Source organism: Stegostoma tigrinum, chromosome 9 (genome assembly GCF_030684315.1).
Source record: "Stegostoma tigrinum isolate sSteTig4 chromosome 9, sSteTig4.hap1, whole genome shotgun sequence".
NCBI lineage: Eukaryota > Metazoa > Chordata > Chondrichthyes > Orectolobiformes > Stegostomatidae > Stegostoma > Stegostoma tigrinum.
Genome location: NC_081362.1, coordinates 20274809 through 20300329, shown reverse-complemented (window position 1 = coordinate 20300329; position 25521 = coordinate 20274809). Strand labels below are relative to the sequence as shown.

The following is a 25521-nucleotide window of genomic DNA, read 5'->3' as shown; positions in this document are numbered from 1 at the left end:
TCTTGACACCAACTAAAATGGCTTGGCAAGTTACAATTGCATTAAGCAGCTAGCAGTAAAACGGCAATCATGTTGGTTTTAAATATATGGAATAGAGAAACCCTACAGTGTGGAAGCATGCTATTCAGCCCATCGAGTCAACACAGACCCTCCAAACTGTATCCCGCCCAGATGCAACTCATCCCTGTTAACTTGCATTTCCCATAGTTAATCCACCTAACCTGGGCACTGTGAGCACTTTCAAGAAAGAATAAAAGCCATAGGTACATTAGGGGTGGGAGAAGGGTAGTCAAGATTATTCAAAACTCTCAAAGTTGAGGAAAAACTGAAATGGCATGGTGTGTTGAGGTGGGAGACAAACAAACATTCCTGTTTTCTTTATTACCAGCAATCACAACAGCAGATGGAATGCTGTTGTAACAATACTTCCTTTAAAAAAAAATGATTTAAAGACAAATAGGTGATTAGTCAGTTTCTCCATCTTCTGGTCGAATCAGTGTTGAGGCAACTCCCAAGTGAAATGAGAGAAGCCAAAGGAAATAATGTTGGCCTTATCAGTATAACCCAAACCAAGTATTTTACAAAGTCATTTTTCAAGAAATTAATTGGAGAAATAAGAAATGAGGATCACTGCACAAATTGCATATAGAATTGGCTCTCCTCTTATGTCAACACCTTTTCAAATGGCAACTTACCTACTACAGACCACAAGACTTAGTGCCTCCATTTCTAAAACTTAAAATGTGGCTGCAGACTTACATTAAAGGACATTAATATCAAACTTTAATGAAGATAAATGGTATCCATACACAGTATTTCACTAAAATTACAGATGAGTTTAAAATTCTCTATTTAATAGTTGCAAAAACAAATTAATAATCCCCTGCTTTACAAAAGAAAAAAGTAATGGCTTTAGTTTTCAAAACCACAAGGTACTGAAAGTAAAATCCAGAATTGTTAAAGCTAGATGGAGCACAAACAAGGTCCTAATATAATGTGAAGTGTTTTGTTTTGCACTGTAGAAATGCAATCCATGGCCCATCCAGGTCTTCCAGTCTTTCACTTCCTTCAAATAAGGTCAGCAACTAGATTTAAAAAATTGAAACAAATGTTAATAAATCGCATGTCATACAACTTGCTGTGTGTGCACTTAACGCTTTCAAAAAACCATATAAAGGAGAAACAAAGGAAGGAAGCTGCACCCTAATGGCCTTCAATTTAATAACTTCCCCAAGCACTGTGGAACCACAATGTTAATTCAAATAACCAACTACTGATTTTTGGGTGATAAGCAACTGTCTGTTTTATAAAGGGTCATTTTAAATAGAGAAACTATAGCTCAGGCTGATGTTTCTAAACTTTTGTATTGGCACCAATGGACTCTAGAACAAACCTTGAACTATTAATAAACTATATTCACAAAGTGCTAATGCATCTTTTCTGGCCTATTTTTGGCAAACTAATCAATAATAATACCAGATTGTAACAGCCTTGTGTGTTGAATACCCAAAGGACACTATAATTGGAGCTCACCATTCATTGGCATTTCATCAATCTGTGTAGAGTAATATTGTTCAATATCTCGCAGTATACGAATGTCATCATTCTTAACAAAGTTGATAGCCACACCTTTTCTGCCATATCGACCCGATCGACCAATCCTGGCAACACAAGGGTATATCAAAAATACTGTAAAAAGGGATTTACTGGAGTGAACAGTTAAAACCTTCAACAGATTGCAGCTCCAAGTACTGACAAAGGAACGAATCATTAGCACTCAAAATAATTTGCCACATTACCTGAAACTAGTTATAAAAGAGATACTCTCTCGGTTCAGAATTTCCAACACTCAGTCCTCACATGCTGACGTGCAATCTGCATACCTGTGAAGTCAGCCCCCGGCCGCATCTTGCTTGTCTCCCCCCCCCGCCCCCTTTGTTATGTCTGGGCTGCAGTCCTTTGCAGCACTTAAGAGTTTTATCTCCAGCAAATCTGTGCCCCTATCCCTCGTGGACTACGAGGACTGGGTGTAATTTGATATATTGAGGATGTGCTCAGACACTATTTAAAATGTTTAGCCATCTCTCTGCTGCAACTGTAATGTCACAGTGAAAATTTTTGCAGATCATATTATTCTCCCATTTATAATAACTTGGCTTCAATCTGAAGTAGTTCCACACTACGCAAAGGAACAGGGTGGAAATGGGGATACTTTGATTTTCATGACTAGCAATGAAGGAAGGGAATTAAGATCTATCATTTCACCTAGGAATTGGGCTGAAACCAAAACACAAGGAAACACAGACCAAGAACAGAGTGAGAAGTTCTGTGGGTTCTAAATTCATGATAAAATTAAAGCATCAGTTTACCTGTGGATATACAACTCTCTGTTATTTGGTAAATCGTAGTTTATGATTAGGGAGACCTGAGGGACGTCCAATCCTCGTGCCCAAACATCTGTAGAAATGAGCACTCGACTGTAAAGCAAATACAGGAACGGTCATCTTTAGATCAGTACTTTAAGAAATAATAAGTAAGGCAAATAGTTTTCAACCACTACTCACCTTGCACCAGAACGGAATTCCTTCATGATGGACTCTCTCTCTTTTTGTGGCATGTCACCATGCATTGATGATACTGTGAAATTAGCCTCTCTCATTTTTTCAGTGAGCCAGTCCACCTACGTGATAGAACAAAAGTATTGGAAGCTATTTACTGTTAATTTCCCCTTTGAGGACAACCATTTTAACCACAATGGATTTTTTAAATTAAAAATTTGACTTTGCTCAGTGTCTGAAATTGCCACAGTTCTATTAAACAGTAGAGTCGAACTTTTCACTTAAGAGGCAGAAAAAGCAATGCCTTCAGGAACCACAGAACATGTCCTGTGAAACAAGTTATTAAAATTTGCGAAGAACCGACATCTTAATTGGACTTAATGGCACTTTTGTTTATTTTCTTTAATTCCTCAATTCTCCTTGCCCTCAGTCAGAAAGGCCTATGGCATTTTAAAAAATACCCTCTAGCCCATCAAGTCTATACCAGTCAAAGACTATCAAACTATTCACATTCCATTATCCAGCACTTGGCCCATAGCTTTGTATACCTTGGCATCAAAAAAGTACAAAATAAATACTTAATATGTTATGAGGGTTTCTGCCTCTATCACCTTTACAGCAGTGAGTTCCACATTCCCACCACCCTCTAGATGAGAATATTTTTCATCGTGTCACCTCTTAACCACCTACCCTTTAGTTTAAATCTGTCCCCTCTGGTCATTAATCCTGTCACCAAGGGGAAAATTTCTTCCTGTCTACCATATCTATGGCACTCATACTTTTGTTTCTCAGTCACCACGCTTTGTCTTCTCTGCTCAAAAGAAACCCCCCTCCAGGTCTATTCAATCCCGCCTTACAACTATAACTCTTCAGCCCAGGCAACAACCTGGTGAATTTCCGACACCCTCTCCTGTACAATCACATCCCACATATAATGTGGATTCCAGAACTACAAACAATATTCTAGACGAGGCCTAACCAACATTTTATATAGTTCCAGAATACCCTCTCTGCACTAAAACTCTATGCTGCAGCTAATGAAGACATAGGCCTTCTTAATCACTTTGTCCAATTGTCCTTCTACCTTCAGGTACTGGTAAACATGCATACCAAGATCCCTCTGATCTCGGTGGTTACTGGAATCTGACCTTTCAATTCGTATTGCCCTGCCCTATTTGTCCTGCCCAAGTACATCACCTCACACTTATCTGGATTGAAGTCCATTTGGCAGTGATCAGCCCATCTACATCCTCTTGTAATCCAAGGTTATTATTTACCACCAGACCAACTGCAGTATCATCTGTGAAGTTTAAATCATTCACAGAGACCACAAACAGCAAGGGACTCAACAATGATCCCTGCAGAATTCCACACTTACGCTTCCACTCACAACTCCCCTTGACCATCACCTTCTGTGTCCTGCCACTCAACCAATTTCAGATCCAATTATCCAAATTTCCTTCAATCCCACAGGTTCTTACCTTCATCATCTCTCTCCCATGTGGGACCACATCTTGTCTGCAATGCATATTTTATACAAATTATAAAATGGTTCTTGATGTTTTAAGAAATTCTAATCTTACTTATTCATAACTTGAGAACCTATAGGAGTATGTGTAGCACGCAGACACGTTTTGTGTGTGACATGGGAGTGATTCCAAGACAGCTATGATTTCACATTATTTTCAAATTGTAAAAGCGCTTATGAACATATTCAGAATTAACTCACTTTTCTCGGTCCTTTCTACACAATATTCATGTCTCTTGGTTTAAGTATATAATCCCAGTATTTTGTCCAAGCTCAATCTAATTTTCAGAGAAGGTATACCCACATACATCAGTTGTCTGGCAAAGGTCATCACACACATCTTGTTGACACTCAATTTAATGCAGTGTGCATCATACCTGGAACCCTCCGCTCAACATCCCTCCCCAGCTTCCAGTCTTCATAAATCACTCCCCAAAATTCTGCTGACTAAAAATATACAATTGGTTGAAACCATCTGTGCTGTTCCTCGTCACTCTAAAATTACTTGTTCAACCCACCTCCTGCCCATCTTCCACTTCAGAGCCCCATATGAAGGAACATTCCTCAGCAAGTTCTTTCAACAAAAATCTTTTGGACCAAGGAATGGGAAGTGTACTAAGTTGCAAGTTCCTTGTGACAAACCCTATCTGTCATAAGGCAAGTTACAAACTGACGTGGCAAGTGTGTTCCTCACAAGACAGAAGCAGGACAGGCCAGGATCCCAGTGCAATACTGATCTAATACTTTATAAATAATGCTTTTATGTTAAAATTTCAAACACTCCATAATACTGGAATATAAATTTCTGCTGATGCTGTCTTGCACTTACGTTGAAGCACATACACCCACTCCTTGTTATACAGAGGCTTACACAGTCGCATGGTTGGCCCCAGGTCCTATTAACTTTCCCCTCAGACTTGTCCAGTCTGATCACATGGTCCATTGATGTCAATAGCTGCGTGGTAGCAGTACCACAACTTATAAATGAATCAGTAACATTTACATAACTGAAGACTGACAATTTGAGCTAAGAATAATATGCAAATAAGGATTACTAGATTTAGAATGTAATTCAGATTGAAGCTTTTGAAGAAACTAACAATGCAATTCCTATCATAGAAGTTTACAAGATGGGTGCATAAAGAATGTTTTGTGTACCTTCCGTTTTGTATTGCAGAAAATAACAGCTTGAGTAATGGTCAGTGTGTCATACAAGTCACACAATGTGTCGAACTTCCACTCCTCCCTTTCAACTGCTACAAAGAACTGTTTGATTCCTTCCAAGGTCAACTCATCACTGTAAACAATAACATGAAAGTGAGAGTGCAAAATTGTGCTTTTAACCTCTACTGGCCTCAGTTCTGTCACTGGTCAAGTTAATTTGTTCTTAACGTCCCAGTGTAAACCTTGTCTAAGCAGGGCATCCATTCTTCTTTCAGCCAAGTCTAAGCTAATGTCAAACATGTAAAATTTTATTATTATACCAGGCCACAGGACAGCCTTTTGAATACATCACACTAGATTTGCACATGAAGGGTAAACTAGAAATAGATATGTAAGAACTTAAGTGGACCTCGATTCTTGACTTTACCAATTTTTGTGTGGCTTACTGCATGAGTGGATACAGGACTGAGTCACACAGATTAAGGCAGACCAAGTTTGCTTGCTCACTAGTTTAGCGTCAGCTCATCAGTGCTGGGACTGACAAGTAGTCATAACCATTTGCGAAGCCCAGAGCATAGATAACAGTTCTTGATGTTTGTTAAGGTCTAATTTCTAAAATGTGAAACATAAGTGATGCAAGACTCTATACTCCAAAGGTGGCAGGAGCCACTGGAAGTAAATGTCAAAGCCAAAAAAATGTTAAATGCAAATAACATGCTGATTGCAAGTTTAAAAATTACCAGCAGTTCATAACATAAGTGAAAACCTTGGCTCAGTTGGTAGCAAATCCATCTCAGGACTTCTGCACAAAAATTATTGAGCATACAGCTGTGTAGTACAGAACCAGTGCGCTGTGGAGACGTACTGTCACCTAATGCACTGGAGTGCTCAGCAGGCTGTTGGGTCTCCAAAAGAGTAGCTGGGAATCTGGAGAAGCAGCAGGGTGCACAAATATGTAGGCTGCACTCCAAACTCTCACATTTACTTTTTATTCAAATGTGGTCATTTGAGGCTGACAAAGGAGATGCCTCCCTTGTTAATCAGGGAATTATGCTTGGTGCTAGAGGCCAAAATGGTTTTATGAGAAAATATATAAAACGTACGTAACTCAGAGTTACAATTACCATGCAATAGTCTTTCTCTTTATTATTTGTTCATTCACAGGATGAGGGTGTCAACAGATAGGCAGCATTTATTGCCCATCCCTGGTTGCCCAGAGGGCAGTTAAGAGTCAACCACATTGCTGTGGGTCTGGAGTCACATATAGGCCAGACCAGGTAAGAATAGCAGTTTCCTTCTCTAAAGGACAATAATGAACCAGGTGAGTTTTTCCAACAATCGGTAATGTATTCATGGTCATCATTAGACCTTTAATTCCAGATATTTATTGGATTCAAATTCTGCCATGGCAGGATTCAAACCCAGGTCCCCAGAACATTACCTGTGGTCTCTGGGTTAACAGCCCAGCGACAATACCACAAGGCCATTGCCTCCTCTGATTGTTTGCCGAAACTAATTAGGGGCACAGGAAACAGTAATTTCTAGATATGCCTGTGTAGTGCACAGTGAATTAATAGTATGGTGGTAGATTTCAACTCAGTAGCAGAATTAAGAAAGCTAAGTAAAACCACGTAATTTGAATTCCAGTTTTTGTTAATAATAATAAATTAAGAATGTGCAATAGACTGTACTCAAACCACAGAGGCTCCAAGCCCAGTAAGCTTCTACAGCAACTTGAAATGGCACTTTTAGTAATACAGAAACAACATACCGTTTGACAAGGATTCGGATTGGATCAGTCATGAACTTGTTGGTCATTTCCAAGATTTCATGAGGCAGTGTTGCACTGATCAGAATTACTTGTGTGGCTGGGGGTAAATATCTGTACACATCATAGATCTGCTCCTTAAAACCTACATTCAGGAAACAAAGTTAACTACCGTTGCCAGACACAGTATACAAAACCTAAGAATGGCTTTAAGATAACATTTAAAAATCAATTCATCTTTCATGGAATAATTCAACACAAAATGAAATTCAGGATTAAATATATAAATAGGCATTTTATCTTATATTCTAACAAACATTTCAAAATATTTAAAACAATTTAAGTACATCTAAAAAAACAAACTTAGTACACAAAATATACAGACTATTCAGAAAAGTGGGACTGGTAACAAAACATACTAGCTCATATACTGTATAAAATATGTTTAAGATGGACACAAATGGAATAACCGTCTTATTTACTGCAACCGTTTCAGCAAAACATGGTGAAGAGAAGAGCAACAAGTTACTGAAGGGATGTGAAAATAGAAACAGGCTATTCAAGCCACTGTGCTAGTTCCATATGCGATTAGATCACAGCATTTCTATATCTAAATTCCATTTGCCTGTGTTTGCCCCATATGTCTTGATACCGTTATTCCCCATAAATGGCATGCAGCCACCAACTGAGACATTCACAAGTTGAGAAAATGCCTGTGACATATGTGTACACAGCCATGCAAAAGTGTTCAAAGAAACAAAGCATTCAAATCAACAGGCCACATACAACAGGTCATTAAAAGGCCATACAATCAGGAGACTGTGCCCAAGCTGTAGATGAAGCACGTAAAAGCAAATTTGTTCACATTAGAATTTGGTGCATGGGAAAAAGAGGTGCTCCATCACCTGCTTTAAAAAAAATCAACCTCCAGTGATGATGAGATTTCTTTATTGTTGTTCAAGGGAACTGTATTTTCCTACTTATATTACTTTAGAAATGTAAATAATAACTAATTCATGAATTAAGTAAATACATTCACTGCGAGTCCAGTATCTGAAAACCTCTATTTTTGCCATTGGAATAAAGAACCTTCAATGTTTTAACCCCTATTTCCTGCTGATTTCTGTTAAACGCAGTGGATGCACAGAGGTCCCAGAGAAACATATCTGACAAATGTTTGCAGTTTGCACAACTTTGATTCAGAACAGCTGATTTGGAGCCTGAGCTACAGACTTTGGAGGAAGGGGTACTTGAAGGCAAAAACACCCCTTAGATTAGGCAAAACTTTAGAGCTGGTCATTGGTCAGAGATGGGAGGGTATGCCTTAGAGTCAAACACAAGGTAATCGTTACCTGTGAGGGTGAGAAGTTCTAATTGGAGGATGACTAGGCTGACCATATACCAAGCTGAAGGATGGTGGAAGTGACTAGTAATGTGGAGCGAGAGGAGACAGTACAGTCAGGGGAATAGATACTCCAAAGGTTGTCGCTTATCTTGTTAAGGACACTGCATCACAGTATTTTGTGTGAGAGGGGAAGGTCCAGCGTTGTGGTCCATTGGGAGCTTTCGTAGATAGAAATAAGAATGAAGTTCTGTTAAGAAAATCAGAGGAGTTAGAATGAATGTTAAAATGTGGAACAAGGGTGGTCATCTCTGGATTGTTACCCGAGCCATACGCTAATTGGAAATGGGTCAAGCAGATTAGAGGATTAAACACGTCTCAGAGTGGGATCAGAAGACGGGATTTTGATTCATGAGAACTGTCATCAGTATTCATAGAAGACTGCGCTATTCTTTTAGGATGGGCTCCACGGTGAACCATGCTGACATGGTATCCTGGCCAACAGTATAACATGGTGGGAGTTCGGACAAGGAGAAATTTAGAAATCCAAAGAGAAAGTTTGAAAGGAAAGCAATAGCAATCGGGGTAAAAACAAGCCGAGTAAGGAAGGGATAAAGCATTTAACAGAAATCACCAACGAATCACATCTAGCCACCACTAACACATGGCTATAAGATGATAATGGGTAGAAAGCAAATATTCCAGGGTGCACAATATTTTGCAGACACAACTAGAACAGCAAAAGGAGAGTAGCCGAAATAGTTAAGTATAATATACAGACATTTACTTATGACAAAGGATCAGGCCTCAAAAGATCATGAAGCAGAATCAATATGGGTGCAAATTAGGAACAGTAAAAGTGAGAAACACCGCTAGGAATAGGTTATAGGCTTTCCAACAGTTGTTGCAACATCAGACACAGTCCTAGCCAACAGCTTGTTACGAAGACAATGAGATAATTGTGAGGGACTTCCATCTTCATAAAGACTGGGACAATCAAATTGGCGAGAATACTCTAGATGAAAAGTTAGCAAAATGTTTTCATGGCAGTTTCTCGGAACCCCCAAATAAGAATAAAGCAATCTTAAATTTAGTATTGTGAAATGACGTGGGCTTGATTAATAATGTCATAGTAAATGATTCTTTGGGAAATAGTAATTCTCTGGGAAATAATGATCATAATATGAACTTAAAGCTGTTAGAAAGTGACATACTTATAAATGTAAAAAAAATCTTAAAACTTAATAAATCCAGTTAAATAGGTACGTGATAGAACAGAATACAGTTACATGGGCAAGTAGACTAAAAGATATGGCCGTAAACAAACAGTGGGGAGCATTTTAAAAAATTCAAAATGTCAACAAAAGTATAATCAATTAAAGAAAACAACTCAGCAAGATTACAAGTGAGCCACGGGTGGGCCAAAGTTAACAGTAGTTATGACAAGCAGCTTATAATATCGCAAAAACAAAAAAAGGAACAGGTTGGAGAATTGACAGTGTTTTAGAAATTGGCGAAGGGCTACTAACAAAGTTGATAAAAAGGGGAAAAATTAGAATGAATGAGAGAATGAACTCATCAGAAATATAAAGACTGACTGCAAAAACTTGTACAAGAAAAGGAGTTTCTAACTTAAACATTAGCTCCTAGGCAGCAAAGGTGGGTGAAATTATCACCACTGGGGAATGAAGAAAAGGCAGAGACATTGAACAAATATTGTTTGTCTATAGTAGGAGACACAAGTTTCAATCCAGAAATAGATAATAACCAATGGGCTAAAGAAAAGTGAGGAAATTAATGAAATAAACACAAATAAAAAGCATCGTGGAGTAATTTAAGGGACTACAATCCAACAAATCCATGGGACTTGGCGGCCACACCCCGAAGCTCCAAAACAGATGATTGCAGAGACTGTGGATACCCTAGCTATGATTTTCCAAAATTTCTTAGATTTAGGAATGGAACAGTGGCTTCAAAATTGACAATACCACACCACCTTTCAAGAAAGGCAGATATTTACACGTCAGTTAGCCTAACACTGATTGTTGGACAAGTATATGAAATCTATTACGAAAGAAGTCTCAACAACAGACTTCGAAAAGCAATATATGATGAGAACAATTCAGTGGCTTTACCAGAAGGAAATCTTGATTTTCAAATTTTAATATTTTGACAATGTAGGTAATAAGGTAGATAAAAGATAATTAGATATTTTATGCCTAGATTTCAAAAAAAAATTGATCAGGTACCTCAAAAAAGGTTAACGGGCAAGATAGAGTCTCATGGAGTTTGGGGTGATTTGTTCACATGGATAGAGGATTAGATAACAGACAGGAAACAGTGTGGACAGAAATGAGGTACTCTCAAATTGGCGAGCAGGGAAGTGTCACGAGGATCAGTCCAGGGCTTCAGCTATTATAATCTACATTAATAACTTAAATGAAGGGGCAGAGAATAACCACTGATACAAAACTCAGTGGAAATGCAAGCTAAGGCAAGGAAACCAAGAGGCTGCAAAGAGATACAGACAGGTTACATGAGTAGCAAGCAGAAAGCAGGTGGATTACTATGAGAACTTCAGTGTGAAAGTGGGAATAGAAACGCAAGTTTCTTTTTAAAATGTATGAAACTTGTAAAAGTTGATGCTTAGAGACTTGGATATGCTCGTGCAAAGTACACAGGAAGCTACCATATTCATAAGCAATTATGAAGGTCAATAGCAAGTTGGTCTTTATTATAATAGAACTGCAGCAGAGGAATTGTACAAGGTTTTGATGAGACCACATCTAAAATGCTTGTACATGTTTGGTCTCATTATTACATGCTAGATTCCGAAGGGTACAGGATAGATGTTGAGGCGATTTCTATTGGTCAGGGTATCATTGGTGCTCTCTGCCCCAGTGGACTGCATAATCTCCATCACTGAATATATTTCAAGGATGGCTATATGTATTTTTGGTGTCTAAGGAAATCAAAGAATATGGGGAGCAAGCAGAAAAAATGATGCTGAAGCCCAACAGCAGCCATTATTGAATTGAATTTTTTTTTCATTCATTCCTGGAACATGGGCTCTGCTGGCTGGCCAGCATATATTGCCCATCCCTAGTTGCCCTTGAGAAGATGAGGTGAGCAGCATTCTTGAACCACTGCATTCCACCTGCAACCCACATGGCCCTCAGGGAAGGGATTCCAAGATTTTACTCCAGCAACAGTGATGTGTTTCCAGGTCAGAATGGCACGTAGGGAACCTGCAAGTGGTGGTGTTCCCCTGTATCTGCCACTCTTGCCTTTCTAGATGGAAGTGTGAGAAGTTTGGAAAGTGCTGTACAAGGATCTTAGGTGAATTTCTGCAGCACACCTTATAAGTAGTACACTGTTGCTATTGTGCTTCAGTGGTGGAGGGAATGCTTGTTTGTAGATGTGGTGCCAATCAAACAGGCTGCTTTGCCCTAGATGGTGTCGCATTTCTTAAGCATTGTTGGAACTGCATCCACTCAGGCAAGTGAGGAATATTTCATCACATCCCTGACTTGTGCCTTGCAGATGACGGACGGACTCTGGGGAGTCAGGAGGTGAGTTACTCACCACTATATTCCTAGCCTCTGAAGCATTCTTATAGCCACTGTATTTATGTGGCGAGTTCAGTTGAATCTCTGGTCAATGGTAACCCCCGGGACTGTTGACAGTGGGGGATTCAGTGACAGCAATACAACCAAATGTCAAAGAGCAGTGGTTAGATTGTCTGTTATTGGAGCTGGCCATTGCCTGCCATTCGTGTGGCACAGACATTACTCAAATGCCAGGCAATGGCAGAGAACGCTTGATGGGCCATATCCTTTACTACACCTGCTCTTGTTTCTTGAGATTTTGTGAAAACTTACAGGGAGCTTTACTTGGTACCCAACCCACTGCCTCAAAAAACAAAATCAACGATTGGTTACTTGGTATTTTCAACTGACCAAACCTTTCCATTATGCTTTGTGTGAAGGCGAACCCTTATTATGCTCCTTAATGATTAGATCCCCTACAGTGTGGAAACAGGCCCTTCAGCCCAACAAGCCCACAGCGCCCATTGGAGCCCAGACTCATCCCCCTATAACCCACACACCCCTGAACACTAAAATTTAGCACGGCTGATCCACCTAGCCTGCACATCTTTGGACTGAGAGAGGAAACTGGAGCACCTGGAAGAAACCCATGCAGACACGGGGAGAATGTGCAAACTCCACACAGACAGTTACCCGAGGCTGGAATCGAACCTGGGTCCCTGGCACTGTGAGGCTGCAGTGCTAACTACTGAGCCACCGTGCCGCCCCTTGTGTTGTTCTAATTTTGAAGACACGCCTCCTTGTTTGGAATTTCTGCATCAGATGTTGTTTATCTTCTTTGACCAAACTGAAACCCTTTATATTGTTATGCATCAATTAGACCATCCCTCAGCTTTTATACTCAAGGGATTACAAGTCAAGCTATTTCAACTGATGCCAGAATTTAAGGATGAGGTACCTTTGTTCAACATTTCATCTGCTTCATCAAGAACCAACATTTTGATGGCGCGTGTCCTCAAACTTCGTCTTCGGATCATATCTGCAAAAACAGAACACATGATCAGGATCAGTTTCCATGTGTTCAATGGAGTTGCAAATCATAGGTGAAGACACACCAATTGAAAATTGAAATTGAAACCAGAGTATATGCTCTGGAAAAACTATGGGAAATTAAAACAAAGAACTGTGGATACTGGAAATATGAAATAAACAAAAACAAATTGCTGGAGAAACTCAGGTCTGGTGGTATCTGTGAAAGGAAAGAGTTCATGTTGAGTCCAGAAATGCTCCACCACAAGCTACAGAACAACATTCCATCCTGTTACACAGACTTTGACAGATATTTGATCATTGAAAATAGAGGGCAGTTGATGACAATTTATTGTCAGAGAATTAGCAAGCTCAGCTATCTGGGGAGGAACCACACCTGTCCTTTTCCTTTTTCGCAGAATCATTGGAATAGATGAATGATGGTAGGAAAGCACAAGCCTCAACATGACTGGTCATGTAGACACAACATTTAAACAGGATAGCTAATATTGCTGCCAAATGCTTGCAGGTAATGACCATGCTGATGGACCTGTGCATGAGTGCAGTATGAGAATACATGTTCGATAAATATAGCATCATTAAATTCTATAACATTAATCTCCTGTCAATAATGTGCTACATTTAACTTCTGGTAGTGTTGGCCATAGCTCAGTGATAATATTCACTCCCCAAAAAAGGGGTGGTTTAGGCCCTCCTCCAGAAACTTCAGATCAAATATTTAGATTGACTTTAGACTTCAATATTATACTGAGGGGGCCACTTTTGGAGATGTCATCTTTGGATGAGACATTAAACAATCTCTGGTGGATATAAAAGAGCAAGATCAGGGCTGTTTATTCAGTGTCCTGGTTAATATTTTGCTGGTTAATAACTCCCATTAATAACTGATAAGTCTCAGTAATTCAGGACAAACTTGACAAGCTGAATGACCCAATTCCGTATTGTAAAACACTTTGTTTTACTTACAGAATGAACACAGGGACTGACTTAATGAGTCCTTTTACATAAAGTGCACTGTATGGTTTATGAAGTTTTCCAAATGTATTACCCTGTTTGTGACATTTTACTACACCACTGACTAACAGCAAGTGGCTGAAGGGCAGTGAAGGGTAGAAGTTTTGTGTGACTAACAGTGGCAAGATAAATACTGAAAAGGTAAATGAGGTTAACTTGATCAAGAGGAAGTGAACATTTAATGATTTTTAAAAAAATGACACATGAAATAAGTTCCTCACCAAATACACGCCCTGGAGTGCCAGCAACTACATGCTGTCCATAATCCAACTTCCGAATGTCTTCTCCAACATTGGTACCTCCAATACAAGCGTGGCATTGTACATTCATATAGTCACCAAGAGCAAGCAGTACCTAATGAAAAGGCACGAGATACTCAGACACGACAATAAAATGGTACCAAACAATGCACTCAATTCTACTACTAAGAGCATAAAATATGGAGATTCAATGGGACTGGCAGATCCTACAGACATGTTCCCCATCTGCATCCACTGAACATTTTTAAGATTCCTCTTCCAAACTTTCAGTAAATTCTGTTATGGTAAAGCTCACCATATGGAGGATGAGAAGCAGAAGATCTTATGGGCAGCAGGGTGACATAGTGGTTAGCACTGCAGCTTCACTGCACCAGGCAGTTGGGTTTGATTCCACCCTCAGGCAACTGTCTGTGTGGAGTTTGCACATTCCCCGTTTTTGCAAGCATTTCCTCTGGGTGCTCTAATTTTCTCCCACAGTCCAAAGATGTACAGGTTAGGTGGACTGGTCATGCTAAATTGCCCGTAGTGTCCAGGGATGTGTGGGCTAGGTGGGTTAGCCATGGGAAGATGCAGCGTTATGGGGATAAGATGGAGGGTGTGTCTGGGAGGAATGCTCTTCGGAGGGTTCATGTGGACTCAATGAGCTGATTGGCCTACTTCCACACTGTGGGGATTCTACCGCTCTGTTCAAAAGTCATGCTCGACAGTTTCCTCCAGATCCCACCATACGTTCACTCTTCCAAAAAATAAATAAATAGGGTCACTTATCTTTGCAGCACATGGGACATTGCTAGGCATGAAATGGCCACCACACTTCACTAAAATAGTAACTACATTTAAAGGAGAGAGGTAATTAATTGGTCATGGACCATTTAAGACATCTTTAGATTATGAAAGGTGTTGTAATAACATTGATTTTTATTATATTCGAAGTCAAAGTGTTACCAGAAGAACAGAATGCTTTGATTTCACACAAACACACAATACAATGGTTCAATACCAACAATTTATAAAAATGTTAAAAGAACAATTTTTTAGACAAGTGCTTATACATGTATGATGCCTACTTAAACATTCAAGGCACTGATTCCGAATTAGATAAGTTACTGACAAAATCCTACATTTTCACTTGCATTACAGTTTTTCACCTCTATAATACTGGGAGGTAGGATTCAATTTATGAACAGTGTGACAGTAAAGCCGATTAGTTCTGACCAAAAGTTCAAATGGGATTTGCATAGTTAAGTGGATACTTTTGACCGTTGCAGACTTGATGGACTGAGGTGCCCTTTATTATGCTATAGAACTCTATGACTCATATGAGCACTTCCCCGAAGGGGCCACCAGGTTGCAATCAGAAGTAGAACAGAATTACTCTCAAAGCACTCAGGAGCACCAACATTAATTTTAATATCCCATTTCAGGTCAAGCAGAGATCAGCAAACTGAGTATGTCTACAGATCTACCAAGTTACACAATGCTTTGCCAGTACACCACAAGAGAATTCGTAACTTAGTGGAATAAACAAAATAGAATTCAACAGTATAATTAGGAATGTGCCCTTGAATTAATACCATGCAACAACTATAATCTTGTTTTTATCTCAGAAAAGATAGTTTCCTGATTGAAAGCAGATAGACTGTGTCATAGCTATAGGGAAGGCCAGAGAAATTGATCTGCACGACAGACAAAAGTGAATTTCCATTTTTATTGCGTGAAACTCTGGAACCAAATTCAGGGATTAAATCTTCCAATTCAATAACAATTAAGGCCACTGATTCACAATAACTTCACAAATCAACTGAATCTTTATTATAGGTTATTACAGGACATTTACAAAGGTTGGAAACAAAACACCCTTTCTGTGCAAGTTACAAAGTTATGACATTAAAAATAACTCTTCAGTAGATTATGAACTAGCATTTGTCATCCAGTTTTTAATGATAGAAGACAGATTTATAACGTGATTAATTCTCACCTTCTGTATCTGGCCTGCAAGTTCCCGAGTTGGTGCCAATATTAAAGCTTGGGTCTCACGAACCTAAATTTTAATGGATTTTAAAAGGGAAATATGAGACATTCTATTGTGAATTGTAAACTATACATTTTGTTGTTTCAGAACAGATACTAAAACAAACTGTATATAATATCTTCAGTACCGAAGAGAACATAACTGTATAAGCAAAGAAATAAAGCAGAAAGTGTTGAATATAATCAATTTCCAAGGGAATAACCAGATTCATCTGGTAATAAGTTCTACCTGAATGTCCAAGCATTGTAACACTGACACACAGAACGTGGCAGTCTTCCCTGTACCAGACTGGGATCTAGAATTTAAAAAGTAAATTGTAAGTAGTAGTGAAACAGTTTACATATTTACACCTGTCCACATCAAGTAAGATCAAGACAACCACCTGGAAATGTGGACCATTTTCCCAATCTTGGGAGACTCCTTTCAATGGAGGCAGGCAGAGACTTATGACATTCATCACTACCTCCAATGTGCTAACTTAGCCTTCAGCTGACAGAGGGGAAAAAATACTTCAGGACCAGGAACTCAAACTTAAGATTAGGTTAATGGTAGACCAGCAGCATTTTACTCTCCTGCAAAGGTTTGGAGATTTGGACAAACTACAGCGGGTGGGGTATCAATTCCCTCCCCATTGGCATTGTGGGTCAACCCAGAGCAAGCAGACTTGCAGCGGTTCATGAAGGAAACTTATCACCAGCTTCTCAAGGGCAACTATGGACGGGCAATAAATGCTGGCCAGCCAGCAACATCCACATCCAAAAGTGAATAAAAAAGGCATTTCAAAACATTCGTGAAGTATCACTGCAGTGTCTTCTTAAGATGCTCCAAATCTGGTGTTAAGACAGATGATCCAAAAGCAGAATCCACTGACAAGCTGACTATGCCCAATATAGCAACAGTGATTACTCAAAAAACATCACTGGGTAGGATACATGGTGCACATGTCTAGCACCAAATTTTCAAAGCTACTGTTCTATTTAGAACTTGGCCACAATCACAGAATCCCAGGAAACATTCTTTATCATTCATGAAGAGGTGAAACATCCATGCCAACTCATGGGAGCCACTGGCTTATGACTGATCATAATGTAGAAAGCTTGTTCAGAAAGGCACCTCAAAAGATTTCATCAAGGACATATGGAGGTATAATCTAGACATTGGAGTGATCGCTAACACACCGTCAATCCAAACCTTCAAGTACAACCTGCTCATATGCAGCAAAGTATATAGACCCCATACTGCACTTCCCTGCCACCTAGGAATCCAGTGAACCAGAGCAGAAACAAGCAACTCTTGATAATGAAGGACTGCCTCCTACCAATTTACAACATTCATAAAGTCAGGAGGTATGGGATACAGTGTGATTTGACTGTCTGGATCCAGAATTGGTTGGCTGACAGGAGGCAGAGAGTGGTTGTAGATCCTAAATATTTTGCCTGGAGTTCAGTGCTGAGTGGTGTCCAGCAGGGCTCTGTTCTTGGGCCTCTGCTCTTCGTAGTTTTTACAAATGACTTGGATGAGGAGGTCGAGGGGTGGGTTAGTATGTTTGCTGATGACACAAAGGTTGGAGGTGTCATTGATAGTATTGAGGGCTATTGCAGGCTTCAGCGAGACATTGACAATGTGCAGAGCTGAGCTGAGAAATTGCAGATGGAGTTCAACCTGGAAAAATGCGAAGTGATGCATTTTGGAAGGTCGAACTTAAATGCTGAATATAGGATTAAAAGCAGGATTCTTGGCAGTGTGGAAGAACAGCAGGATCTTGGTGTTCAAGTGCATAGCTCCCTCAAAGTTGCCACCCAAGTGGATAAGGTTGTTAAGAAAGCATATGGTGTTTTGGCTTTCATTAACAGGGAGATCGAGTTTAAGAGCCGCGAGGTTATGCTGCAGCTCTACAAAACCCTGGTGAGACCACACTTGGAATACTGTGTCCAGTTCTGGTCGCCCTATTATGGGAAAGATGTGGAGGCTTTGGAGAGGGTGCAAAGGAGGTTTACCAGGATGCTGCCTGAACTGGACGGCTTGTCTTACGAGGAGAGGTTGACTGAGCTCGGACTTTTCTCTCTGGAGAGAAGGAGGAAGAGCGGTGACCTGATTGAGGTGTACAAAGTAATGAGAGGCATGGATAGAGTCGATAGCCAGAGACTTTTCCTCAGAGCAGGATTGACTGCCACGAGGGGTCATAGTTTTTAAGGTGTTAGGAGGAAGGTCTGGAGGAGACGTCAGAGGGAGGTTCTTCACCCAGAGAGTTGTGAGCGCATGGAATACTTTGCCAGTGGTAGTCGTGGAAACAGAGTCATTAGTAACATTTAAGCAACTGCTGGACATGCACACGGACAGCAGTGAACGGAGGGGAATGTAGGTTAGGTTATTTTATTTTTGGATTAGGATTATTCCGCGGCACAACATCGTGGGCCGAAAGGCCTGTACTGTGCTGTACTTTTCTATGTTCTATAACATACAATGCCAGAGCTTAAAAGTGCTAAACTTACTGAGCAATGACGTCTCTCCCTTTGATTATTTGCTTGATGGCCCTTTGCTGAATTGCTGATGGTTTTTCAAAGCCTACAAATAGTAAAATATGTGTTAGTTCCATGCTGCTCTATTATAAAATTTGAATTTTATAATAAGTTGTTCTGTGGACTAAAGCGTCACACCTGTAACTCCTTGCTTTGCACCCCTGATATATAGCTATTAATGGTACCAGTGAGTATCTTGAACAAAAATTATGGTCCCCATGCATGCACAGGCACAGTCTGTCACCAGAAACAGCTAAATGTACTTGCTAATGCAAGCCAATATTTAACAACTATCATGATGTATTGGGCAATAGCACATTTTATAATAATTTTACAGCTATTTAAAGACTTTTCTCTTTTAAAATCACATAAAAAAATTAAGAATCTGTATAAAAATGGAAACCATCTGAATACAAGCTAAAGTTCACACTCCAAAAGTTGAAAACTGAGTTCCAGGGCATCTGAATTTCAAATCAGAATCAGATGTTGCATTCATAGTCAACAATAGTACCGTTTATTATAACAAATTACAATCAATTTGAGGAACCATTATTGCTATACAACAAATAAAAACAACATATTAAAAGCACTTTTTATCATTCCTCCCTCCTTCCACACTCTGGGGATTCAACATAAAAAAAATCCAACATATATCACTGCTTTAAAGACACTCATTGACTTGACTTCCACTGCATTCTGTGACAATGAGTTCCAAAGGTTCACCATCTATGGCTGAAGAAACTCTTCCTCATCTCAGTTCTAAAGGGTCATCCATGACCAGAGCCTTCTACAATCTCAGCAGTAACATTCTGCTCTTGCATTCTAGCCCTCTCAAAATGAATGCTAACATTGCATTTGCCTTCCTAATGTCAAATGAACCTGCACATTAACCTTAAAAGAATCCTGAACAAGGTCTTTCAAATCCCTTTCCCAAAGCCTTTCCCTATGTAGAAAACTGCCTGTGTCTCTATTCTTCCTTCCAAAATGTATAAGCTCACACTTTCCCACATTGTATTGCATCTACTAGTACTTGTCCACTCTCCTAGCCTGTTCAAGTCCTTCTGCAGCCTTCCTGCTTCCTCAACAACTATGCCTCCACCTATTTTTGTGTCACTCGCCAACTTAGCAACAGTACCCTCAGTTTCTTTGTCCAGCTTGTTAATACATGTGACTAGTTTTAGCCCTAACATGGATCTCTATGAAATTCCATTAATCACCAGCTGCCATTGTGAAAAAGACCTCTTTATTCCCACTCTGTCTTCTGCCAGTCAGCCAATCCTCTATCATGTCAGTACACTGCCTCTATCACCATGGATTTTTATCTTACATAGCAGCCTCCAGTGTGGCACTTTGTCAAAGACCTTTTGGAAATCCAAATAGATCATATTCACCAGTTCTCCTTTGTCCAATATACCCAACACCTTCTTAGAATTCTAACAGATTTGTGAGACATGACCTCCTCTTGTCAAAGCCATGCTGACTCAGCCCTGTTTTACTTTGCACTTCCAAGTACGCTGCAATCTCATTCTTAATAACATTCCAAAATCTTACCAACAACCAAAGTCAAGCTAACCAACCCACAATTTCCCATCTTCTGCCTCCCTCCCTTCGGGAACAGGAATGTTATTTTCCAGTCCTCTGGGACACTCCCTGACTCCAGCAATTTCTGAAAGATTGCCACCAATGCTTCCATAATTTTCTCAGCTATCTACTTCAGACCCTTAGGGTATAGTCCATCTGGTCATGGGTGATTTATCCACCTTTGGACGTTTCAGCTTCCCGACCACCTTCTCATTAGTGATGGCCAATACATTCAACTCTGCCCCCAACTCTTGAAGTTCTGGTATGCTACTGGTGCTTTCTACCATGAAGACTGATGCAAAATACCTATTCAGTTCCTCCAACATTTGTTTCTGATTACTTATTCTCCAGACTCATTTTCCAGTCAATGCTGACTCCTGCTTCCCTCACCTTAATGCAAGATTTTTTATATATAATCTTCTCTATTACTTGCTAGCTTACCTTCATATTTCGTCTTCTTCCCCAGCTTATTGCCATTTAGTTGTGGGCTTTTAAAGGATCCCCAATCCTGCCTTCCCATTAATCTTCACCACATTTTGTGCTTTTTCTTTTCTTTCATGCTGCACCCGACTTCCCTGGTCAGCCATGGCCGCCTCATCCACCCCTTAGTAAATTTCTTCTTTCTTTCTTGGGATAACGTTCTGCTGCACCTCCTACCATTGTTGCTCGACCAACTTTTCTGATACCTCCCCTTCCAATCAACTCAGGTCAACTCCTGCCTGTCTTCATAGTTATTTTTACTCAATTCTAATTCTGTTACAACTGATTCCAGCTTCTCCCTTTCACACTGCAGGGTGAATTCTATTGTACTATGATCACTGCCCCCGAGGGGATTCTTCACCTTAAACTCCCTAACCAAGTCTACTTCATTACACATCACCAAACGTTACTGTTTCTCTCTCCACAGATGCTGCTAAACCTGAGTTTAACCAACGTTTGCCACGTTTATGAAATCAAACTGCATTTGTCCGAAGAGGACAGCATACAGGTAAAAAGCAACTAAGATGTTCCTGATTTTGAAATGACCAATTATTAAAGCAATAAAGTTCAAAGTTGAGCTGAGAAGTCAGCAGTTATAAAAACAGAATTTGCTGGTGAAAAATCGGCAGGTCTGGCAGTATCTGTGGAGAGAAAACAGAGTTAACATTTCAAATCAGCAAAGCTTCTGCAAAACCTAAGTCAACAGTTATGGCGTTTTGTAGAAGTGCTGGACAATCAACCGCAAGCAAACTCAAGGATCCTCCTTTATAGTCGTACAGTACAGAAGCAGACTGTTCCGCTCAACACGTCCATGTCAACCAGATTTCCTAAAAAGTGAACTAGTCCCATTTGCCTGCATTTGACCCATATTCACCCCCAAACCATTTCTATCCCTGTACATGTCCAAACGTCTTTTAGATGTTGTAATTGTACCCTCCTCTCTTAATGCTTGATAGCATGTCCCATGTTTACATTGGCAAACTAAGGAGAAGTCAGAATTCTAGAGAGCTTTGGCATTCTTGGGTTGGCTCCAGCTGAAGAGGTGAATGAACCCTCATGTTTGTGGAATTGGGCAGTAAAAATGGAGACTGGATACGAACTTGAGTACAAGTCTTGACACACTATAGTGTTCAGGTAATGATGATTGCTTTGTCTTTTCATATACAAAGTTTGTTTTGTTTAAAAACATTATATCTTGCAGTTAGTCACTGAGTGTTTAAATTTCTCTTTAAATGTTACTGCTCTCCATGAAGTTCTTAACATATTTTCTGGCAAAGTTAAGGGTGATTCTAATGGAAGGAGATATGACAGGCAACAAAACACTAAGTGACAGCCCTCAGCAGGAAGCCATATCCACCGAGAGAAACTATTAATGCAAGTGTTCACATGCTACAACACCAGTGTATAAGATGGCAGTCATGGAGACCCGTGGCCTCATGTCAGGAAGACTTTGTCTCCGTACGGTCAGGCTTGCATTGCCTTCAGAAACTAAGGTCACAAACGCTTGATTTTTATGCTACTGGAATGTTCTAGGATCCCCAGATGATATATGCAGGATGTCCTAATCTTTTGTTCACTTCTGCGTACGGAGTGTCGCTGAGTCTTTAGCTCCTTAACGTAATGACTTTATATCATTGCTGCCAGAGAAAACCAGAAACATGCAGCTCTTGGATTCAACAGCAGTTGGCCACTTAGCCAATGGAGTCCCTTCCTATCATTCATTAGGAAAAGTTTTGCCTCATCTCTGCCCTAAATGAGATACCTGTTGCCTTGAAATTTTGCTTCCTCATTGTACAGACCCCAGTGGGGGTAAACCTCCTCTTAGTATCTGTGTCAGGGCCTCATAATTTTACTTCTCTCGTTAAGATTAAATCTGATTCTTGCAAACTCCAAATGATATACACCCACCTCCTTAACCTTTTCGCCTAAGGTAACCTTTCCATCCCAGTTCAGTTTGGCCCATATAACTCTGAAACTTTCCTAGTAATGTGCTTGTCCAAATGTCTTAAATATTCTAACTGTACACACCTCTACTACTTCCTCTGGCAGTTCATTCCAGAATTGCAATTCAGCACAATCTGTAACCTCATGGCCCGGCATATCCCCAACTCAACCATTACCATCAAGCCAGTGACTCAACCCTGGTTCAATGGACAGTGCAGGAGGGAAGGCCACGAACAGCACCAGGCATACCTGATGATGAGGTGCCAATCTGGTGAAGCCACCAACAGGACTACTTGCACGCCGAACAGAGAAAGCAGCAAGTGACACTCAGAGCTAAGTGATCCCACAAGCAATAGATCAGATCTAAGCTCTACAGTCCTGCCACATCCAGTCGTGAATGGTGGTGGACAATTAAACAACTCTCTGGAGGGGGCCACTCCACAAATATCCCCATCCTCAATGATGGAAGAACCCAGCATATCAGTGCAAAAGATAAGGCTGAAGCTTTTGCAGCAATCTTCAGCCAGAAGTGCCAAGTGGATGATCCAGCTCAGCCTCCTCTGGTCGTCCCCAGCATTACAGATACTAGTCTTCAGCCAATTCGATTCACTCTATGAGATATCAAGAATCGGTTGGAGGCACTGGATACTGCAAAGGCTATGGGCCTTGACAACATACCGACAACAGTACTGACTTGTGCTTCAGAACTTGCCTCTCCTTTAACTGAGCTGTTCTAGTACAGTCACAACAGTCACAAGCTGTTCCAGTACAGTCACAATCCAACAGTGTGGAAAACTGCCAAAGTACGTCCTGTACACAAAAGGTGGGACAAATCCAACACTGCCAATTACCACCCCATCAGTCTACTCTCAATCACCAGTAAAACGATGGAAGGTGTCATTAAGAGTGTTATCAAGCAGCACCTGCTCAGCAACACCCAGTTTGGGTTCCGCTAGGGCCACTCAGGTCCTGATCTCATTACAGCCTTGGTTCAAACACGGTCAAAAGAGCTGAATTCCAGAGGTGAGGTGAAAGTGACAGCCCTTGACACCAAGACCGCATTTGACTGAATGTGGCATCAGGGAGCCCGAGCAAAACTGGAATCAATGGATAACAGGGGGCAAACTCTCTGGTGGTTGGAGTCATACCTGAAATATAGAATATGGTTGTGGTCGTTGAAGGTCAATCATTCTCAGCCCCAGGACATCTGTGTAGGAGTTCCTCAGGATAGTGTCCTCAGTCCAACCATCTTCAGCTGCTTCATCAATGACCTTCCTTCCATCATAAGGTCAGAAGTGGGGATGTTCACCGATGATTGCACAATGATCAGCACCACTCATGATGCCTCAGATACTGAAGCAATCCGTGTTCAAATGCAACAAGATCTGGACAACATCCAGGTTTGGGCTGACAAGTGGTAAGTGACATTCATGCCACACAAATGCCAGACCATGACTATCACCAACAAGAGACAATCTAACCACCAGCCCTTGACATTCAACGGTGTTACCAACACTGAATCCCCCACTATCAACATCTTGGAGGTTATCACTGACCAGAAACTCAACTGGACTCACCACATAAACACGGTGGCTAGAAGAGCAGGCCAGAAGTGGGAATACTGTGGCGAGTAACTCACCACCTGGCTCCTCAAAGACTGTCCACCATCTGCAAACACACAAGTCACGAGTGTGATGGAATACCCCCTCAGTTGCCTGGATGAGTGCAGCCCCAACATCACTCAAGAAGCTTAACACCTTCCAATTTTAAAACTGTTTCCTACACTGCAAAGGTAGTTACACTTCAACAGTATTTAATTACTTCATGGTTGCTGGCTAGATGACTCTTTTGTGATGTAAAGGTGATGCTTACAGCCAACGTTCAATTCTTGTCCCAGCTGAGGTTACTACGAAGGTCCCACCTTCTCACCTGTGCCTCTTGTCTGACTGGGTGGTTACTCTCATGTTAAAACACCACAGGCATTTCTAATGACACAGCAGCCCTACAGTCCAGCTCTACACCTTTTTTCTTAGCCCTACAGTCCATTGGGATTATGGTAATTACTTTATTTACAGCCAGCAAAATGTCATGGACCTTAATTTCTTAGCAAAAGCTTACCACATCTGCGCCCCCCTCCACACTTGTCCTAAGACCATCTGCTGCTGAAACCCTTTAAAATGCCTTGCATTGTCACCTCCAGATTTGACATTCCAGAACGATCTCATATCCTCCAATCTATGTAAAATTGTAACTGTTTACGGTTTTCCAAACGTGCAAAGCCTTGCTTGTTCCAAATCCTTACCGTTGAGGGCGCTGTCCACTTAATGCACGCAACTGATTAGTGGAAGAAGGAGATGGATTTGCGGGCATCCTGGGCCTCTAACAGAAACACTCTGGCTCCAGGAGCGTGAACAGGGTCCACTCCATCAAGGCCAAGGTCTGAAGCCCTGGTTTCAATCACCTCAGCATCGCGCCGCCGCGAGGCTTCCTGCCAGTCTAGGCCGCACTCACCGTACGCGTAGATACCCCGCAGTAAGTCCTCCCGCAAGCCCATCGTGTCGAAGGTAGGGGTGACATCCACCTCCTCGCTTGTCTCAAACTCCACCTTGGAGATATCTTCCTCCTTCAGGATGCGCTTCCTCCCCGAACTTGCCATGATCCGGTCCCTGGTCACACGAATACCGTCAAACACCGGGAGAGTCCGACAACACGCATGCGTGAACGCCGCCAATC

General features: G+C 40.8%; 1 protein-coding gene across 1 annotated transcript; it reads right to left on the bottom strand.

Annotated features, from left to right (window-relative positions):
- Positions 1 to 362: 362 nt before the first annotated feature.
- On the bottom strand, positions 363 to 25521 carry eif4a3 (eukaryotic translation initiation factor 4A3). Its single transcript, XM_048536675.1, has 12 exons — positions 25300 to 25521; positions 18757 to 18829; positions 16493 to 16559; positions 16211 to 16273; positions 14194 to 14326; positions 12867 to 12947; positions 7022 to 7163; positions 5245 to 5383; positions 2565 to 2680; positions 2370 to 2477; positions 1534 to 1661; positions 363 to 1085 (listed from the first exon to the last, which is right to left on the bottom strand). Exons 1-12 carry the CDS (start codon positions 25442 to 25444, stop codon positions 1069 to 1071), a joined length of 1212 nt encoding a protein of 403 aa, XP_048392632.1. The 5' UTR covers positions 25445 to 25521; the 3' UTR covers positions 363 to 1068.